At 63.3% G+C, this 17,025-nt stretch overlaps 1 protein-coding gene across 9 annotated transcripts in view; it reads right to left on the bottom strand.

The window, feature by feature from the left end:
* The window catches only part of ANK1 (ankyrin 1), a 184,864-nt gene that overhangs the window by 27,988 nt on the left and 139,851 nt on the right, over window positions 1-17,025 (bottom strand). For 7 of the 9 annotated variants that reach the window (XM_070068600.2, XM_070068599.2, XM_070068605.2 and 4 more), the window contains exons 14-32: window positions 15,770-15,967; window positions 15,467-15,565; window positions 15,007-15,105; window positions 11,510-11,707; window positions 10,413-10,511; window positions 9,432-9,530; window positions 9,158-9,256; window positions 8,355-8,447; window positions 8,072-8,144; window positions 7,164-7,187; window positions 6,305-6,401; window positions 5,637-5,715; window positions 3,777-3,874; window positions 3,455-3,679; window positions 2,723-2,877; window positions 2,242-2,453; window positions 1,521-1,725; window positions 1,124-1,220; window positions 718-946 (exon numbers count right to left, since the gene is read on the bottom strand). In XM_070068600.2, coding sequence (XP_069924701.1) covers window positions 718-946; window positions 1,124-1,220; window positions 1,521-1,725; window positions 2,242-2,453; window positions 2,723-2,877; window positions 3,455-3,679; window positions 3,777-3,874; window positions 5,637-5,715; window positions 6,305-6,401; window positions 7,164-7,187; window positions 8,072-8,144; window positions 8,355-8,447; window positions 9,158-9,256; window positions 9,432-9,530; window positions 10,413-10,511; window positions 11,510-11,707; window positions 15,007-15,105; window positions 15,467-15,565; window positions 15,770-15,967 — 2,478 coding nt within the window. The remainder of the gene's footprint in view (window positions 1-717; window positions 947-1,123; window positions 1,221-1,520; window positions 1,726-2,241; window positions 2,454-2,722; window positions 2,878-3,454; window positions 3,680-3,776; window positions 3,875-5,636; window positions 5,716-6,304; window positions 6,402-7,163; window positions 7,188-8,071; window positions 8,145-8,354; window positions 8,448-9,157; window positions 9,257-9,431; window positions 9,531-10,412; window positions 10,512-11,509; window positions 11,708-15,006; window positions 15,106-15,466; window positions 15,566-15,769; window positions 15,968-17,025) is intronic. The other 2 variants (XM_070068598.2, XM_070068604.2) reach the window with 1 other exon arrangement.

Raw genomic sequence — 17,025 nt, forward strand, 5'->3', positions numbered from 1 at the left:
CTGCCGCCAGCCTCTGTGACTGTGTCAGCACAGGGCCACATCCCCTGGCTGCTCAGGTAGCTCATCCAGCCCTCCCCCCCGCTTCCCCACCTGGGACCCACAGCGCAGCCTCCGGAGTCCGACTCCTGATGCTAACCTTGTCTCCGCCATTCGCTCAGCTGTGCAGCCTTGGGCTAGTCCCTGAATCACCCATCAGGCCCTGTTTGCTTGCATGCACATACACTGGGGATTCACTCACACACACACACACACAGCTAGGTGCAGCACCCTCGGTCACGCCTGGCCTCAAGGAACGCAATACACAGCCACTCCCAGGGCTAGAGCTGTGGCACAGTGCATTGGGCCACCCCCTTCAGTGCTGGCATCTGATAGGAGAGCACCTGTCTGGTTCCCAGCTCCTCCACTTCCGATCCAGCTCCCTGCTAACGCACCTGGGGAGGAAGCTGAAGATGGCCCAAGTGCTTGGGCCCCTGCACCCACGTGGGAGACCCGGATGGAGCTCCAGGCTCCTGGCTTCAGCCTGGCCCAGCCCTGGACATTCTGGCCATCTGGGGAGTGAACCAGCAAATGGAAGATTCTCTCTGTCTCGCCCTCTCTGTCACTCCGCCTTTCAAGCCAATCAATCAGTCCCAAGACGAGGGATTTCCTGGCTGCCCTGGGCCTCGGCTTTCCGGAGCCACTGCCCCGGGAGGGCACACGGGGCCGTGCGGGCTGTACCTCTATGTCCCTGCTCCGGGCCACCTCCACGAAGTTCTCGTGCTGCTCGAGGGTCTTGTCCACCTTGTCGTCCGTCATGCAGTAGCAGCGCAGCCGCCCTTCCCGCGGCTCGTTCATCTTGGCGAAGATGACGAACTTGGCCATGTAGGGCACAGCGGTGAGCTCCTTGTACAGCATCGTGGCGAAGTTCACGGCCTCGGCCGTCCGAGGACAGTCCGACAGCCAGAACCTGTGGACGGAGGTCAGGATGTGTGGGACCAGTCTGGGCGCCACCGCCTGGCGCTCTTGGCGCAGGTGCAGACACAGGACACCCTCCACCCCCCACCCTCCCACCCAGCTCCCACTGGGCAGCATGGGTGAGGGGGGCAGGAGGATGGCACCCTGCAGGCGCGGGGCCGAGGCCCACCTGGCCGACACGTTGGTGGTGAAGTTGGCACACTCGTTGGCATACACGAGTTTGGTTGTTCCTGTTATATCTTCCCACTGGGCTTGGTCCGTTCCTCCTGCAACAGCAGCGGAAACGGGCTGGGGAGGGGCTGGGGGCTGGAGTGCAGAGCCCACCCCGACGCAGGCCCTGGCGTGCAGGGCAGAGGCGGCGTGTCTGGCCTGCAGCGCTGACCACGAGGGCCAGTTCTCTGCTCCTCCTCCTGGTGGGGGCTCTCTGGGGTCCTCCCTGTCTCGGAAGAGCACGCTCACCCGGGGAAGCCAACAAAGTTCAGGTCTCCCTGCCTCTTGCAGGTTCCGGAAGGAGCCACCGCTGCTGCCGGGGGAAAATAAGACGGACGCCAGGGGGCGCCACTCACCGATGACGCTGCAGAGCAGGCGCAGGCTGGTGGTGTCTCCCTCTCCGCTGTCCCTGGGGTTGTCGGTCCAGGAAGGCGGCAGTGGGATCCGCAGCCCGATGGGGCGGTGGAACTTCCGGCGCCTGGGCTCCACGGTGACAATGGGGCTGAAGGTGGCCTGGTTGCCCAGGAGTTTGGTGACCAGTTCATCGGGGACGGGCTGGGCCTGCGAGGAGCCAGAGGCAGGAGGCTCAGCCCTACTCAGCACAGGTGGCGCCGCCACTGCTGACCACGCGCTCGGTCGCGGCCCAGCCCCTTCCAGCCCCTTCTCGCCCCTTGTCCTGGTGCATCTCGTTCCAGGACATCAGTGTGGTTCCAGGACTCAGGGTCTTGCTCCCCATCCAACTTCTGAGCTTGAAGCTGCAACCTGGGCCCTGTGCGGCAGTGCAGGGAGGTGGCAGGAAGGTCCCTGGGGAGGGGGGCCCAGCTCTCGCCTGTTCTGGCCCTGCCCCGGGCCAGGGGGCGTCACCTGCACAGCCAGCTTCACCCTCTTGGTGACGGTAGGGACGGGTGGGGGTCTCCTGGGAGTGTCCTTGCCCCCGCCCGCTCCGTCCCCACCCCCTGCCGGGGCCGTCACCTACAGAGCCAGCTTCACCCTCATGGTGACGGTAGGGATGGGTGGGGGTCTCCTGGGGGGTCCCTGCCCCCACTTGTTTTGTCCCCCCCGGCCGGGGGGCGTCACCTGCAGAGCCAGCTTCACCCTCTTGGTGACGGCGTTCTCCGGGAAGGTGGCCTGCACCAGGGGCACCAGCCTGCTCTGGAGGGCCCCGCCCTCGGGCCCGATGGTGTCGTAGTCCTGGCACAGCCGCGACATGATCACGAAGTACAGCGGGAAGTCGGTGGTGATGATGCGGCACACGCGCCTCTTCTCCAGCTCCTCCAGGCTGCCCAGCTCTGCGGCCACATGCGCTCGTCACGCCGGGCACAGCCGGGCACAGCCGGGCCGCCGTCTCCTCCCAGGTGCCGGAGGAGCACAGGGCCCAGCCGGGAGACGCGGGCTGCGGGCAGGGACCGAGCACCACGCACAGGTCCTGGGATCTGCGCCTCCCCAAACTCAAGGGGCTCTTACAGCCCGACCCCCACCCCCACACGCAGCCTCAGTGGCACCTGCCGGCAGGAGGGGCCCCCGCCGCTGCTCCAGGATGGATCCTGGGCCCTGGTACCTTCGTCCATGCCATTGAGGATCTGGTCCAGGTAGCTCTCTCCGTAGCGGCTCTTGTGTTCCTTCCACACCGAGCCGTTCTCGCTCCTCAGAACCACGAGCTCCCGGTCCCCGCGGCCGTGCGAGGCGAAGTGGGGGATCTCCACGATCACAGGGCTGCGGCGGGGACAGCGGGCGGTGGACAAGGTGCTCGCTGCGCCCCAGCTCAGGGGGCACTAGAGGGGATGGCAGCAGGGTGGGCCCTGCCGTAGGGAGAAGGGGGTCCCACGGCCCCGGCGCAGGCCCCTGTGGGCAGCAGGTACGACAGTGGACAGGCCTGCCCTGGGCTCCACGGCTCCCCCTGGCCCAGTCTCATTTCACAGGGGGCTCTCCTGTGGGCGGCCCCCATGGCTAACACTGAGACCCCACCTGACACCCCCAGACGTACACTCCTACCCGTCTGCGCCCAGGGGCCCCGTCTGCGGCCATCAAGTGCGCCCTCTGGGCCCCCTTGAGAGAGAACTAAGGATGCCGCCCACCGCCCACTGCAAGCTGCTCCGCCCACGGCGGTGAGAACACGGATGGGGCACGGCTGTGGGAGGCCAGGGCTGTCCCATGTCTCCCCCACCCTCCAGTGCCCGAAGGGGACACCCTGGTCTGCGTCAGCCAAGACCCGGGCACCTGTCCACATCATTTTTGGGGGCGGCGACTGTGAGATGGGAGGAGCGGGGTGGGGACCCTGGAGGCTCCTCACCTCAAGAACTGGGCCCCCGTGGGCCCCAGGGCGATGATCCTGCTGGCCAGGCCCTCCTCCTCGGCCAGCGGCGGCGGCGTGCTCAGCTTCTGGGGCTTCACCAGGCGGCAGGTGATGCGCGTGGGGGCGGCGCACGTGCGCGGTGGGATGACCACTCTGAGTCCGTTGTGGCGACTGCCCCTCATGGAGCCCCCCCGGGCGTCCACCATGAAGCTCACCAGGAACCTTGGGGTGCGAGCAAGCGAGCAGGTGCGTGTTGGGCGAACACACCCTCCCAGGGACGGGGAGAGCGGGGGGCGCCCTGGGGTCCTGAGCCACTCACCCTGTGTGGACCGGACTGGCCACGGGGCTGATGTTGTCTGAGGTCTCTGTGGCTGGGCTGCTGGGGATAAGTGAGTCTTCATCATACTCTTTAGAGGCCTGGCGAGAGGAGGAAAGGCCTGTGGGAGGGGGCCACCACACCCTGGCCAGCCAGACCCCAGCCCACGGCGTTCCTGGAGTCCAGGAGGAAGTCCTGGCTGGAGTTTAGGAAGGGACAGGGCAGGAGCCCACTCTGCAGCCTGGCTCAGGGACCGACGCCCTTGCATACGCCCCGGCTCTGCCCAGTGGGAGCGCTCCATGTGGGGCAGGCTGGCCCTGGTCCCTTGCTCCATCACCTGGAGCCTCTCTGCCCCGGAGGCATCTGGGACACGGGAGCGGAGTGCCCTTCAGGGCTTCCCATGGCGCATCACAGCCACACAGACACAGGCTGCCTCAGGCAGCAGTCTGACCTCAGAGCCTCTGCATCGACTCTCGGTTCTGCTCTCTCTCAGGCTTTCCCGGGGCCCACAAGGCCTTGCTTCTCTCCTTTGTTGGTCCAATCCTACCCCTTTCTCAGGTCTCGCCACCTCCAAGAAGCCTCTGCTGGTCCAAGTCACTCCGGGAAAACTCACACCAGGCAAGGGTGCACCCGGCTCCTGGCCCTTTCTGCGCTCTGTGCTAACTGGCCTCCCGGGTCCGAGCCTACTCTTGCCAGCTGATCCTGCCACTGCAGGCCCCCGGCAGGAGTCCAGGAAGCACCTGCCAAGCCCGGTGCTGTGGTGCAGCAGGTGAAGCTGCTGCCTACAACGCTGGTATCCCATGTTGGGCGCTGGTTCGAGTGCCAGCTGCTCTACTTCTGATCCAGCTTCCTGCTAATGTGCCGGGGAAAGCAGCAGAGGATGGCCCAAGTGCTTGGGCCCCTGCAGCCTCATGGGAGACCCGGATGGAGTTCCAGGTTTCGGTTTTGGCCTGGCCCAGCTCTGGCTGTTGCGGCTATTTGGTGAGAGGACCAGCAAATGGAAGATCTCTCTCTCTTTCTCTCTCACTCTTTCAAATAAAGCTTTAAAAAAGAGAGGGAGGATAAGTTGGTTGAAGAACAGCCAGACGCAGCTGTCAGGGCTGGTTCTCTCTCGTATCCCGGGAGTACGCCCCAGCAGGAATGCAGCCACACCACCTTCTCTCAGACACCCCAGCATCACATGGTCACAGAGAGACCCCAGTGAGTAGGACGAGGGACAGTGGCACAGCTGGCCAGCCCTGGCTATGGCGCTGCTTTGCACACACACCCTTTGGGGCCAGAGGGCAGCCACCGGCCTTGCAAGGAAACAGAGCCTTGGGTGGCCGTGCTCAGCTTCAAGCCCTGCACTGCTTTTCTAGAAAATTCCCTAGCCCTGGAAAAAAAGTGCTTAGGAGGTGTTAAATTATTCTAAATCACCCCGTCCTATTTTTCTGGGTGGGGGGCCCACAAATTCAGGAGGCGCCAAAGGAGGGTGCTGGGGTGCACAGGGCTCCATGGCAGGCACGCTCCCTGTGTGTTGGGTTTCCAGCTTCCTACGTGCCTTTGCGGAAACTTCTGCAGACGGGAATGCAAAGGGGCGCAGGGCCCTGTGCAGCTCCCCTACGGCTGCCTTGGGTCCAGCAGTGTGCGTGCCGTGGGCTATGGCGCCAGTCCTCAGCCATGCTCAGCGCTGGGCGTCTGGCATACCACACGTGCCCCCAGACCCACGTGGTTGACCAGGGACGGCCAGCACAGTGGCCAAGGCGCTCTGCGCACGCCAGGAGCCCTTCCCCAGCCCCTGCGGCTTGGCTCACAGCTGCCCTCGTCCTGGGGCTTCCTCGCCCCGGCCAGGAGGACATCGGAGGCTGGGGCCTTCCTTCTTACCTGCTCTGGCTCCTCCGAACGGATCACCACGGTCTCCGGCGTGACACACGGGATCCTGGGGATGGCTGGAGACTCCACCCTGCCAGCAAAGGAGGCGGCTCCTCGTGAGCCCTGTCACGGCCCTCGCTGCGCCTGGCCCCCTGCGCACGCCCCATCACGGCCCTCGCGGCGCCTGGCCCCCTGTGCGCGTGCCCCGTCACGGCCCTCGCTGTGCCTGGCCCCCTGCGCACGCCCCATCACGGCCCTTGCGGCGCCTGGCCCCCTGTGCACGTGCCCCGTCAGGGCCCTCGCGGCGCCTGGCCCCCTGTGTGTGTGCCCCATCACAGCCCTCGCGGCGCCTGGCCCCCTGCGCGCATGCCCGGAGCTGCCCTCGAAGCCCTTCTGTCCTGCCTCTGCGGCGCCCGCATCCCCGCAGCCTGGCAGAGGGACCTGCTCCCCTTACCACGTGCTCCCCACTCTTGCTGCCTCTCCTCTGTAACTTGACAACCCTCGTGGGTGGATGGAGCCCCCACTCTGGCCCTGGAAACGTGTGACTCAGCCCCCGTCTCTGTCGGCGTGGCCTGGCCTGCTTGGGACTGGTGCCCACCACCCTGGCTCTCTACTCTGGATTCCAAGGCGGCCCCTCGGCCCTCTGGCCCACACCCGCACCCCGGGGTGACCCCTCTTACACTTGGTCGAGCTTTGGCACGAAGTCCAGCAGCTCTTTGTCCTCATCCAAATCCCTGGCATCCGGCTTCTCGGCCTTGGAGCCCCCAAGTTCTTCCCCTGGAAAGACCCAAGGTCACGTGAGCCACCAGGACGGAGGCAGCGTTCCTGTCGCTTCCCGCGAAGCGCTCTTCCTGCTCCGCCTCGCACAGCGCTTGCTCCTGAGGAGGGGAGGAAGTGCCTGGGGCTCCACGGGGACCACCAGTCCCCTTCCTCCCAGGGGCAGCCCAGCCTCCAACACCTTAGGCTTTGTAGGAGCCAGCCAGCGCTTTCCCCACTTCACAATTCCACTGCCAGCCAGCCCTTTCGGGTGGGGGCAACACCACAGAAGGGGCCATGGCTCCCCTTTCCAGCGCCACCCCTGCTCTCTGCAGGGGTGAGTGAGCCACACTGCGTTCGAACCCTCTCCTTTGGAAGGGCTGCCACGAGCTGTGTTTCTGTTTTCGGCAACCATGGTAGCCGAAACCTGATTATTTCCAAAGCTCATTACAAAGCGGTTCAAGCCACAGGTGCAGTCAGCTGCCTCTCTGTGTCCCTCTCCTGGGATGACCTGGAGCCCTTGACCTTGAGCCTATCACCTGCTGCCACAGGGCAGCCAGAGCCCGGCTTTGTGATCTGGAGCTGACAATGGAACTAGGACAGCTCATGCAGTTATGGTCACAGACACGGCGGCATGGGCACAGACAGACATGGACAGGGCGTGGCGCTCCCGGGAGGGACTTCCGGCTGGAGGGGGATGGGAAGCAGGGGTGGGTTAGTGAGGGCTTGGGGTGAAATGTGCTCTGGTGAGGAAGCTCACAGGGAACAGAAAACATTTCATACCCATTATAGATATGTGAGCAGTGCCTGGAAAGCAAAGAAGAGCCAAGTTGAAGCAAGGACAGCACGGACGTTGGTCCAACCCAGAGGGACCTCATCCACTATCACAGGGGGACGCGAGGAAGGCGGAGGTGGCAAAGTTACCCACCCGGGGGCGGGGCTGGCGGGGGCTCATCGGTCCAGCCACCCCTCCCCCCCACACCATGAGGGCTCCCACAAACTGAAGCGGGGAAATAAGGAAATAAGCTGGGGGCAGGAGGAACCCCGGAGCACGGGACAGCTGGTAGAAGTGGGAACTACAGCGAAGGCATATAGTGGCCCCCGAGGAGGGGTCGGAACAGCCACTGATGAAAAGGCATTCGGTCTCACAGGCTCTCAGTGGCCCGCCGAAGATCTGGTCAAAGCATGCGGACGGCACCTGGCAGAATTTTACAACAGCTCCTCCCAGCTCGCTGGTGTTCCGATTTGAACCACACGCGTGATACACAGTTTATGAAACCGCACGTGATTTTAAACTCCCCCTCTGGGGATACTACAGGAACACATCTGGGGGCCAGTGCTCTGGTGCAGCCTGCACGGGCATCCCACATGGGCACAGGTTTGAGTCCCGGCCGCTCCACTTCCCATCTCGCTCCCTGCTGATGGCCTGGGAAAGCAGCAGAAGATGGCCCAAGTCCTTGGGCCCTGCACCCACGTGTAGACCCAGAAGAAGCTCCTGGCTCCTGGCTTCGGATCAGCCCAGCTCTGGCTGTTGCAGCCATCTGGGGAGTGAGCCAGCAGATGGAAGACCTCTCTCTCTCTCTCTCTCTCTCTCTCTCTCTCTGTCTCACTTGACAACAGCTGTTTGCACAAAGCAGAGTCTCTGCAGGACTCTGGGGTGGGGACAGCAGGAAGTCCCGCCCACACTTCACCTTCATCTTCAGACACGTCCAGGGCCTCATCCACCGTCTCCGGGAAGCTCATCCGATGCTTGTCGCCAACCAGCTGCACCGAGAGAAAGCAGAGAAGTCAGCCCAAACCCCGAGCAGGGGCCCGCTGCACCCGCCCAGCAGCTGCCTGGCCCCTGTGAGGACAGGAGCGGGCAAGGAGAGCCCACCTGCTTCTCCTCCCCACCACCAGTGGCCCAGCCCTTCCCTGTCCCTCCGCCCCGGGGAGCCCCGCACGCGTGGAGCGGTGCAGGGGCCATGGACGTACCACCACGCTTGTCTCGTCCGTGACCACCTTCAGCACGTCTGTCACGGAGATATAGCCCAGGCGCTTGGCTATCGCCAGAGGAGTGGTTCCGTTCTGGGAGGAAGGGCAGTGACGCGTCAGGGGACCGTGCGCCTTCCACGAGCGCCCGCCCCAGGTGCCGCTGCTCGGGCCCTGCCTTGAGCCCAGAGCGTGATGTGCATCCGAGCCTGGACGTGGGGGTGGGACTGCACCTGCCCGTCAAAGGCTGAGTCTGCAGCCTGGGGTGTGGCCCGGGAACAAGGGGGCAGGGACACCTGGCCAGGCCAGGGAGACCTCTGCCATCCAGTGTGATCCCAAGAGCGTGAGGGGGCTCACTGCTCCAGTGCCCATGCTGTGGGTGCTGGCCACGGAGCACCAGAGCCGCTGTAATCCACACATGGAGCAAGCTCCGCTCAGGCCCTCAGTGACCACCGATCACCAGGCGGCGGGCGGCGGCGTGTTTCCCACTCTGGTGGACACGGAGGCTTTTTTCATGTTTCCGTGTGCAGGATGTGCCCTCGGGCTCCTGGCAGACACGGCCCAGTGGGCGCGGCCACCCCTACAATCCAGGGTCCACAGCTCTCAGGAAGCCCCATACAGACATCTAACCTGAACCTGCACTTGCGCCTTCACCACCCAGGTCCACCCGAGCCCTGCATGACCGTACCGAGACCTGCTCCACGTGCCTGAGACAGAAACACACAGCAGCCGGGGGGTGGGGGGAACAGCAGCTCGCCACAGCGCCTACCCCGGGGCACCCAAGGGACGCCTCGGACGGCACTCACCGAGCTGACCTCGTTGGGGGAAGCTCCGTGCTTTAGCAACAGAGTCACGATGTCTGTGTGTCCTTGCTGGGCCGCCTGGTGCAAGGGGGTGTATCCCAGCTGTAACACGGTGTGGCGTTTGGTTACGGAGGGAGCCACCAAGACCCTGCGGCCTGCTGGTCTACCACAGGTCGCAGGAGCACACATGTCTCCCCCCCCCTGCCCCCGGGCCAAGGCCAAAAGAGCCACGGCGGTGCCCATGGCTGTAGCCGCAGCTCGGCCTTACAAGGCCCACCTTGGTCTTGGCGTTGACATCTGCCTGGTGCTGCAGCAGGAATTTCACCAGCTTGATGTTTCCGTAGTGACTGGCCACGTGGAGAGGGGTGTACCCCATCTGGAAGGCAGGGGAGGGGAGCCACCCCCGTGAGTGAGCTGCGGGACACTAGCAGCTCTCCAAGGTGACAGTTGGATACCCTGGCCCCGGAGGGGGTGGGGGCGGGGGCTTCAGGCCGCAAGGCTGAGGGGCGTGTGAGTGACTGGGGCCATCAGCACCAGGGTCAGCGGGAGGCCTTGCAGGTGAACGAGGACATCCACAGTAGAGCAGAGAGGGAACACCGAGGGGCCCGAGACCACGGCCACACTCAGAGCGGACCCAGGAGCGCCGTGGTCCGGAACCCAGGAGAGACAGCGGCCAGGCCCGCTGCGGACAAGGGCCCCGAGATGGGGACGGGCGGCTGACCCCAGGAGCAGCCTGAGGCTCCAGGTGTGAGGCCAGGGGAGCTGTGTGAGTGAAGCCGCGGCCTGCGCCACCTGCTCCAGCGTGGGCGAGGCGTGTATCTGCCTGCGTGAAGCCAACGTCCCAGGAGCCCGTCCTGCTGAGTGTTTTCACACAGCTTCTGGGGGCCGACAAGCCAGGGCTCTGGAGCTCTTTGGCCCCGGGTGCCCCTGGGGAGCTGGCGCCGGACTCCAGGCATGGACTTAACACAGGCCCCGCAGGCCGCACCTCGTGCAATGGACGGCTCTGGGATCCTCAGCGGTCCTGCCAAAGGTCCTTAAATTCCCAACTGGGACGGGACACGATCAGGACTGGTGTCTTGCAGTTCCCCCTGCCAGCTCTAGGAGGCGGCAGAGCAGAAAGTGCCCCCGGGGGTCCTGTGGGGGACCCAAAGCTTCCTGCAAGGGACGCTCTGCAGGGGAGGGAGGTGACCACTGGGACGGACCACGCCCAGCCAGGCATGCAAGGTGGGGCGTTGGAGCCCGGGGCCACCTGCCTTACCCGGGTGGTGGCGTCGACCAGGACACCGTGTTTGATCAGCACGTCTGCCACCGGTACGTGGCCTTCCTGTGCCACCAGATGGAGGGGCGTGAGTCCACTCTGGAAAGAAAAAGGCGTTCACAGTTGTCGGCCGCAAAGACGGTGGGCACTGGGGGGCTGGACCGCACTCTGCAGCCTCTGCCCGGAATGGTAAAGCAGGATCCAGCTTCCTCTGTGTCCCCTTTAGCTCGGGGTGTCCTTGTCTGTCCTGCACCAGAGGGAATCCCTGGGTTGTGGGAGTGGACGGCTAGATCCAGGCTCATTGAGTCCTTTGTTTCTCCCATGGATAAAACCCTGCAGGAAGCCAGCGCCGTGGCTCAGTAGGCTAATCCTCCGCCTTGCTGCGCCAGCACACCGGGTTCTAGTCCCGGTCAGGGCGCCAGATTCTGTCCCAGTTGCCCCTCTTCCAGGCCAGCTCTCTGCTGTGGCCAGGGAGTGCAGTGGAGGATGGCCCAAGTCCTTGGGCCCTGCACCCCATGGGAGACCAGAAGAAGCACCTGGCTTCTGCCATTGGATCAGCGCGGTGCACCGGCTGCAGCGCGCCGGCCATTGGAGGGTGAACCAATGGCAAAGGAAGACCTTTCTCTCTGTCTCTCTCACTGTCCACTCTGCCTGTCAAAAAAAAAAAAAAAAAAAAAAACCACCCTGCAGGGCCAGTGCTGTCCAGAGGGGTTTGTTCAAGGGAACTCCAGCCCAGGCAGGGGAATTCTGGGTAGCCACCACTTACATGTAACCCCCCCCCCAACCAACTGGAGCCCACCCTGCCACCATAAAACTTCCCTGAACTGCCCGGCATCGCTGCCCAATCAGAGGAAGGCACGAGCGCCACTGACCAATCAGGAACTGGACACCAGCGGATCGTGCACCTCAGCTCCAACTCCATTTGTAGGAACCGCCCCCAACTCCTCGGGGAGCCCGGGAGTCAAGCGACAGCCCCCCAGCTCCTTGCTCTGCGCTCTGCCATCACACACACACCCACCAGCAACTGCAGATCTCGCTTGGCATCAGCCGACGCGGACGCACAGCAGGGCCACCAGGCAAGGCGCAGGCCAGCCTACCTTGTTGCCCAGGTTGCCGTTGGCTTGCTTGGACAGGAGCAGGGCCACCATGTCCGTGTGGCCCTCCTGGGCGGCCAGGTGCAGGGGGGTCACGCCCTGCACCGACTCGGCGTTCGCTGAGCCCCCGTACTGCAGCAGGCTGCGGGCCACCTCCATCTGGTTCTGCTTGGCGGCCATGTGCACGGGGGTGTAGCCGTTCTGCAAGGGAAGTCGCGGGGGGCCGGGTCACAGCCACGCCGAGCTGACGGCCCCCCGGAGGGGCAGTGTGAGTGGACACGCACACACACACTCTGCAGCCAGCATGCCTCTGCCTTCTTCTACCCTCTGCTCTGGCCAACAGCTGAGCGGGCAGCGCTGTCGCCTGCCAAAGCCCAGACAGCCTACAGACTGCCGCTGCCTCCTTCCCACAACTGGAACGGGGATCCCAGATGTTTCGGGGCCCTGGGGAGCTGGCCCTTGGTCCACTGTCCACAAGCCATCAGCGTTTGTGTGTGTGTGTGTGTGTGTGAGGGGCGGCCAGTGACCCAGGCTTCCCTGTGTGTCTTCCAAACGCTGTTAAACGTGGATAATCACATTGACCTGGTCCATTCCTCAGAGTCCCAAGTGCGTGACATCGGATAATTTTCGTGGAAGTGCTCTCCGAAATCACAGTGCGGGAGGAGAATCCTGCGTGTCCTTTTGCAGTGCTCTGGTGTGGGAGGCCCGGAACTCCCAGACAAGGTGAAGCAGCTTGCCGGCGCACCCACCATACCACCTTGCCAGGTTGACAGGGCTGGCCGCGCAGAGGCTGCCATTCCGCAGCCTGCAGATAGGTGGCAGTGTGGTGGCAGTCTGTGGTTTCACCCAAGCTGGAAGGCACGGCGGGCAGGATTTCTCCAATCACCCATTTCCCAGGTGAAGAGAGGCTAAGTGCCCTGTACAGCGCCACGGAGCAAGCTGGACAGTGCAGAAAGCGTCCGGAGTCTGCATCTCAAACTTCCACTTTGTGCATATCACTTGGAACCTTGCTAAAATGCAGATGCTGGGGGCAGGCATTGTGGTGCAGTGGGTTAAGCCACTGCCTGTGATGCCGGCATCCCATGTGGCTGCGGGTTTGAGTCTCAGCTGCTCCACTTCTGACCCAGCTTCCTGCTAATGCACCTGGGAAAGCAGCAGAAGATGGCCCAAGTGCTTGGAGCCCTGCACCCACGTGGGAGACCTGGATGGAGTCCCTGGATCCTGGCTTCAGCCCTATCAGCCCTAGCCATTGCGGCCATCTGAAGAGTGAACCAGAAGATGGAAGATCTCTCTCTCTCTCTCTCTCTCTCTCCAAATAAATACATATGTCTTTCCAAAAGGCATTTTCTATGAACAATTACATAAGAGGCATTATGCCAGCATTCGTCCTCACTGGATGAGGTTATGAGAAAAATACTACACTGTTCTTCATGTCCCTTGAGGGTTCTTTGTGGGTTGTAATCTAAAGCAAAAGTAGCCGGTGCTGTGGCACACTAGGTTAATCCTCCACCTGCGGCACCGGCATCCCATATGGGCGCCAGGTTCTAGTCCTGGTTGCTCCTCTTCCAATCCAGCTCTCTGCTGTGGCTTGGGAGGGCAGTGGAGGATGGCCCAGGTGCTTGGACCCCTGCACCCGTATGGGAGACCAGGAGGAAGTACCTGGCTCCTGGCTTTGGATCGGTGCAGTCTGGCCATTGTGGCCATTTGGGGGGTGAACCAATGGAAGGAAGACCTTTCTCTCTGTCTCTCCCTCTCACTGTCTGTAACTCTGCCTGTCAAATACATAAATAAAATATTTTTTTAAAAAAGAGTAGCATTCTGATGATAACACAGTAACTAGACACGATGGTTTCCACGCCGTGGGGAGAGGGAGCAGAGCACGGAAGGTGTGGTTCACTGGGTCGGGCCCACAGCGTGGGGCTGGCTGGAGTGGCGAACCTACAACCAAGCTGTGGGTGTAGCACTCCTGCCCGGGTCGCTGCTGTCAGGAGGTGCCAGTGATCACATGGCCGAAGACAGTCACTTGAGCAACCCGAAATCCATTCACATTGTGTCAGCCTGAGTTGCTCGCCTCGCCACGAGGGTGGCTGTGGGCGGCTACACTGGCAGGGAGAGCAGCCGACCCTGGCCAAGGGTATGCTGGCCCGGAGGGGCACAGGCTGCCATGGAGCCCCGGGTAAGGCAGAAACAGGATGGACAGCAGCACAAGCCCCACTAAAGAGCACACAAGCCCCGCTAAAGAGCACACAAGCCAAGGGCACTGGGCTGGGCAGTGCAGCCAGGGACGGCTACGTGTGAGCAGTGAGCTCTGGGGCGAGCTCGCCTGCAGAACGCACAGGCCACCCCAGAAGCTCCCCCTCCTCACGGAGAAGCCACACTGACATCCACCTGGAACAGAGAAGGGCTGGTTTGGGGGCAGGCGGATCTGCAGGTGAAATGCTACAGAATTGCCAGTCTAGCCCGGAAGCAAGACTCATCTGCATGGGTTGGGGGTGAGGGTGTCTGCGCTTGGATTTCGCTCCCCTGAAACATCCGGACCTGACTCCAGTTTCTTTTTACATATGTCAGAGGAAGGGGGGTCCCTGGGCCGCTTTTCCGGGGACAGCAGCTGCAGGCACCCAAACTTGGGAGCCCAGGGCATCTGGGAGGTGCTGCGTGTGCAGCACATGGATACGGTGAGGCTGAGGGGTTGCATGCTGACTGTCCCTGCAGGGCCGTGCCCTGGGGTCACCCACCCATGGCTGCAGCTCTCTCCTCCCAATGCATGGCTAAGTCCAGGCTAGCTGCGTCAGCAGGGCTGCAGTACCGTCTCCTACCTGTAGGGGGCAGCCTCTTCCCAAAATGGCCCTGCAGGGGCTGGTTCCATCCTGACACCTCCCCCTGGCCTTGGTCTTCCTGACACCTGCTGCCACTACCTTCACTTGGCTCCTCTTGGAGGCCAAGGTTCTCTGGGCTGGGGGGCCGGCGCCCTGCATGGGTGTCTACTGTGTAACACACGAGCGGACTGCAAAAGGTTCGTACTTGGCTGCCAAAAAATCGTGAACTCCATGCATTCAAGGGGTTGGCACAAGTACAGGGACAGCTCTTTCACCAAAACAAGGTTAGCTTTTCATTGCATTTTCCGTGAACCATTTGCGGCGGGGCCTCTCTGTACAAAAAGCTGCTGTTGGAAAGTCAGAACGCAGGCGGGAAGTGCATGCGAGGGCGGCCGCTGACACCCCCGGGGGTCCTTCCTCCAGGCCCTGGCCTGAACACCTTCCCTGGCATCACATGGGCCCTGTGGCACCTGCCAGTGAGCCGCGTCCCTGAGGCCCGGGGGTCACCATTCCCTGGAGGCCTGGTCCACCCTGACCCTCCACAGCCAGCATATACAACTCAGGGATGAGCGGCTGTCTGGGGAACACGTGGGGACCCCACGCTGCGAGAAAACCCACTGCTACAAGCCCCCCGCCCTCTGCCGCCGTGCGCCCCCATCCCCCGGGGGCGGGGCCTGGCCTTACCCAGGCGGGGCTGTGCGGGGAGCCGCCCCGGGGCAGCAGCAGCTTGACGATGTCCAGGTTGTTGTGATGGACAGCCACGTGCAGGGGAGTCAGGCCGTTCTGCAGGGACAGGGCAGACACAGGAGGGCAGCTCTCACTCCGGTGCGCTCTCTCTCCCGTTAGGCCCAGGGGCCTTCGTCTTGGCATTGACAGCACTTGGGTTCTGCGGCCAAGATCTGGCTACAGACCCATCCAAAGCCGGTCCTGGCCTGGAGCCCCTGATTGACAGGACCAGGGGCACCCGGGGCCGCCCCCACCCCCGCCCCGTGCTCCTGTAGGGGTCCGCATGGACCGCGGGGCTTTCCAAAGCCACGGTCCCAGCCAGAACTGAGCAGGCAAGCAGCAGGGCTGGCGGTGGGCCCGCTGCCCGTCTCTCTGTGTGGACCTAAGCGTGCATGCATGCGGGCAGGGCCGCACTCACTTTTCCGGCCGCGTTGGGATGGGCGTCCCGCTCCAACAGCAGCTCCGCCACCCGAACCTTCCCGTACTTGGCCGCGACGTGCAGGGGGGTAAATCCTTTCTGAGGACACACAGTGCCATCAGGACCTGCGGGAGCCAGAGCCGTGCGCCCCCCACCCTCCGGGGAAGGGCCCATGGCAGAGGGGGTACCCGGAGTCCCGACAAAGCAAAGGCCCGGCAGCTCCTCTCTGGGTGAGGGGGGTCCCCTCCCCAAGCAGCAAGACCACAAAGGGGGCGGACAGGGACCCCCCGGCTGTGACCGCACCTTGGTCATGCAGGCCTGGGAGGCCTCCTTCTCCAGCAGGGCCACGGCTGTCTCCACGTGGCCCTCCCGGGCCGCAATGTGCAAAGGGGTGTGGCCGGCAGTGGTGGCCAGGTTGGGGCTGGCGTTGTGTTCCAGCAGGAGCTTCACCATGTTTGTGTGGCCGATGCGAGCTGCACAGTGGAGTGGGGTCTGGTCATCCTGAGAGACAGGGGACAGCAGTGGCTTTCACCAAGGATGTTCCTTATTTCACAGACACACAGAGTCCCGATCAAAGCTGGCGCCAGGAATGCAACCTAGGTCTCCCACGTGCCGACTCGCGGCAACACCTGCTGCCTCCCAGGGCAAGCTGCCGCGGGAAGCTGGAATCAGAAACCAGAGCTGGGACTCAAACCTGGGTACTTGATATGGGACGTGGGAGTCCTGGGCACTTTGATACGGGATGTGGGAGTCCCGGGCACTTTATACGGGACGTGGGAGTCCCGGGCACTTGATACGGGACGTGGGAGTCCTGGGCACTTGATACGGGACGTGGGAGGCCCGGGCACTTTGATACGGGACGTGGGAGTCCAGGGCACTTGATACGGGACGTGGGAGTCCTGGGCACTTTGATACGGGATGTGGGAGTCCCGGGCACTTGATACGGGACGTGGGAGTCCTGGGCACTTGATACGGGACGTGGGAGTCCTGGGCACTTGATACGGGACGTGGGAGGCCCGGGCACTTGATACGGGATGTGGGAGTCCAGGGCACTTTGATACGGGATGTGGGAGTCCAGGGCACTTGATACGGGACGTGGGAGTTCCGGGCACTTTGATACGGGACGTGGGAGTCCCGGGCACTTGATACGGGATGTGGGAGTCCTGGGCACTTGATACGGGACGTGGGAGTCCTGGGCACTTGATACGGGACGTGGGAGGCCCGGGCACTTTGATACGGGACGTGGGAGTCCAGGGCACTTGATACGGGACGTGGGAGTCCTGGGCACTTTGATACGGGATGTGGGAGTCCCGGGCACTTGATACGGGACGTGGGAGTCCTGGGCACTTGATACGGGACGTGGGAGTCCTGGGCACTTGATACGGGACGTGGGAGGCCCGGGCACTTGATACGGGATGTGGGAGTCCAGGGCACTTTGATACGGGATGTGGGAGTCCAGGGCACTTGATACGGGACGTGGGAGTTCCGGGCACTTTGATACGGGACGTGGGAGTCCCGGGCACTTGATACGGGATGTGGGAGTCCTGGGCACTTGATAC

This window comes from Oryctolagus cuniculus, chromosome 2, assembly GCF_051225735.1.
Source record: "Oryctolagus cuniculus isolate XC-2025 breed Fujian yellow rabbit chromosome 2, ASM5122573v1, whole genome shotgun sequence".
Lineage (NCBI taxonomy): Eukaryota > Metazoa > Chordata > Mammalia > Lagomorpha > Leporidae > Oryctolagus > Oryctolagus cuniculus.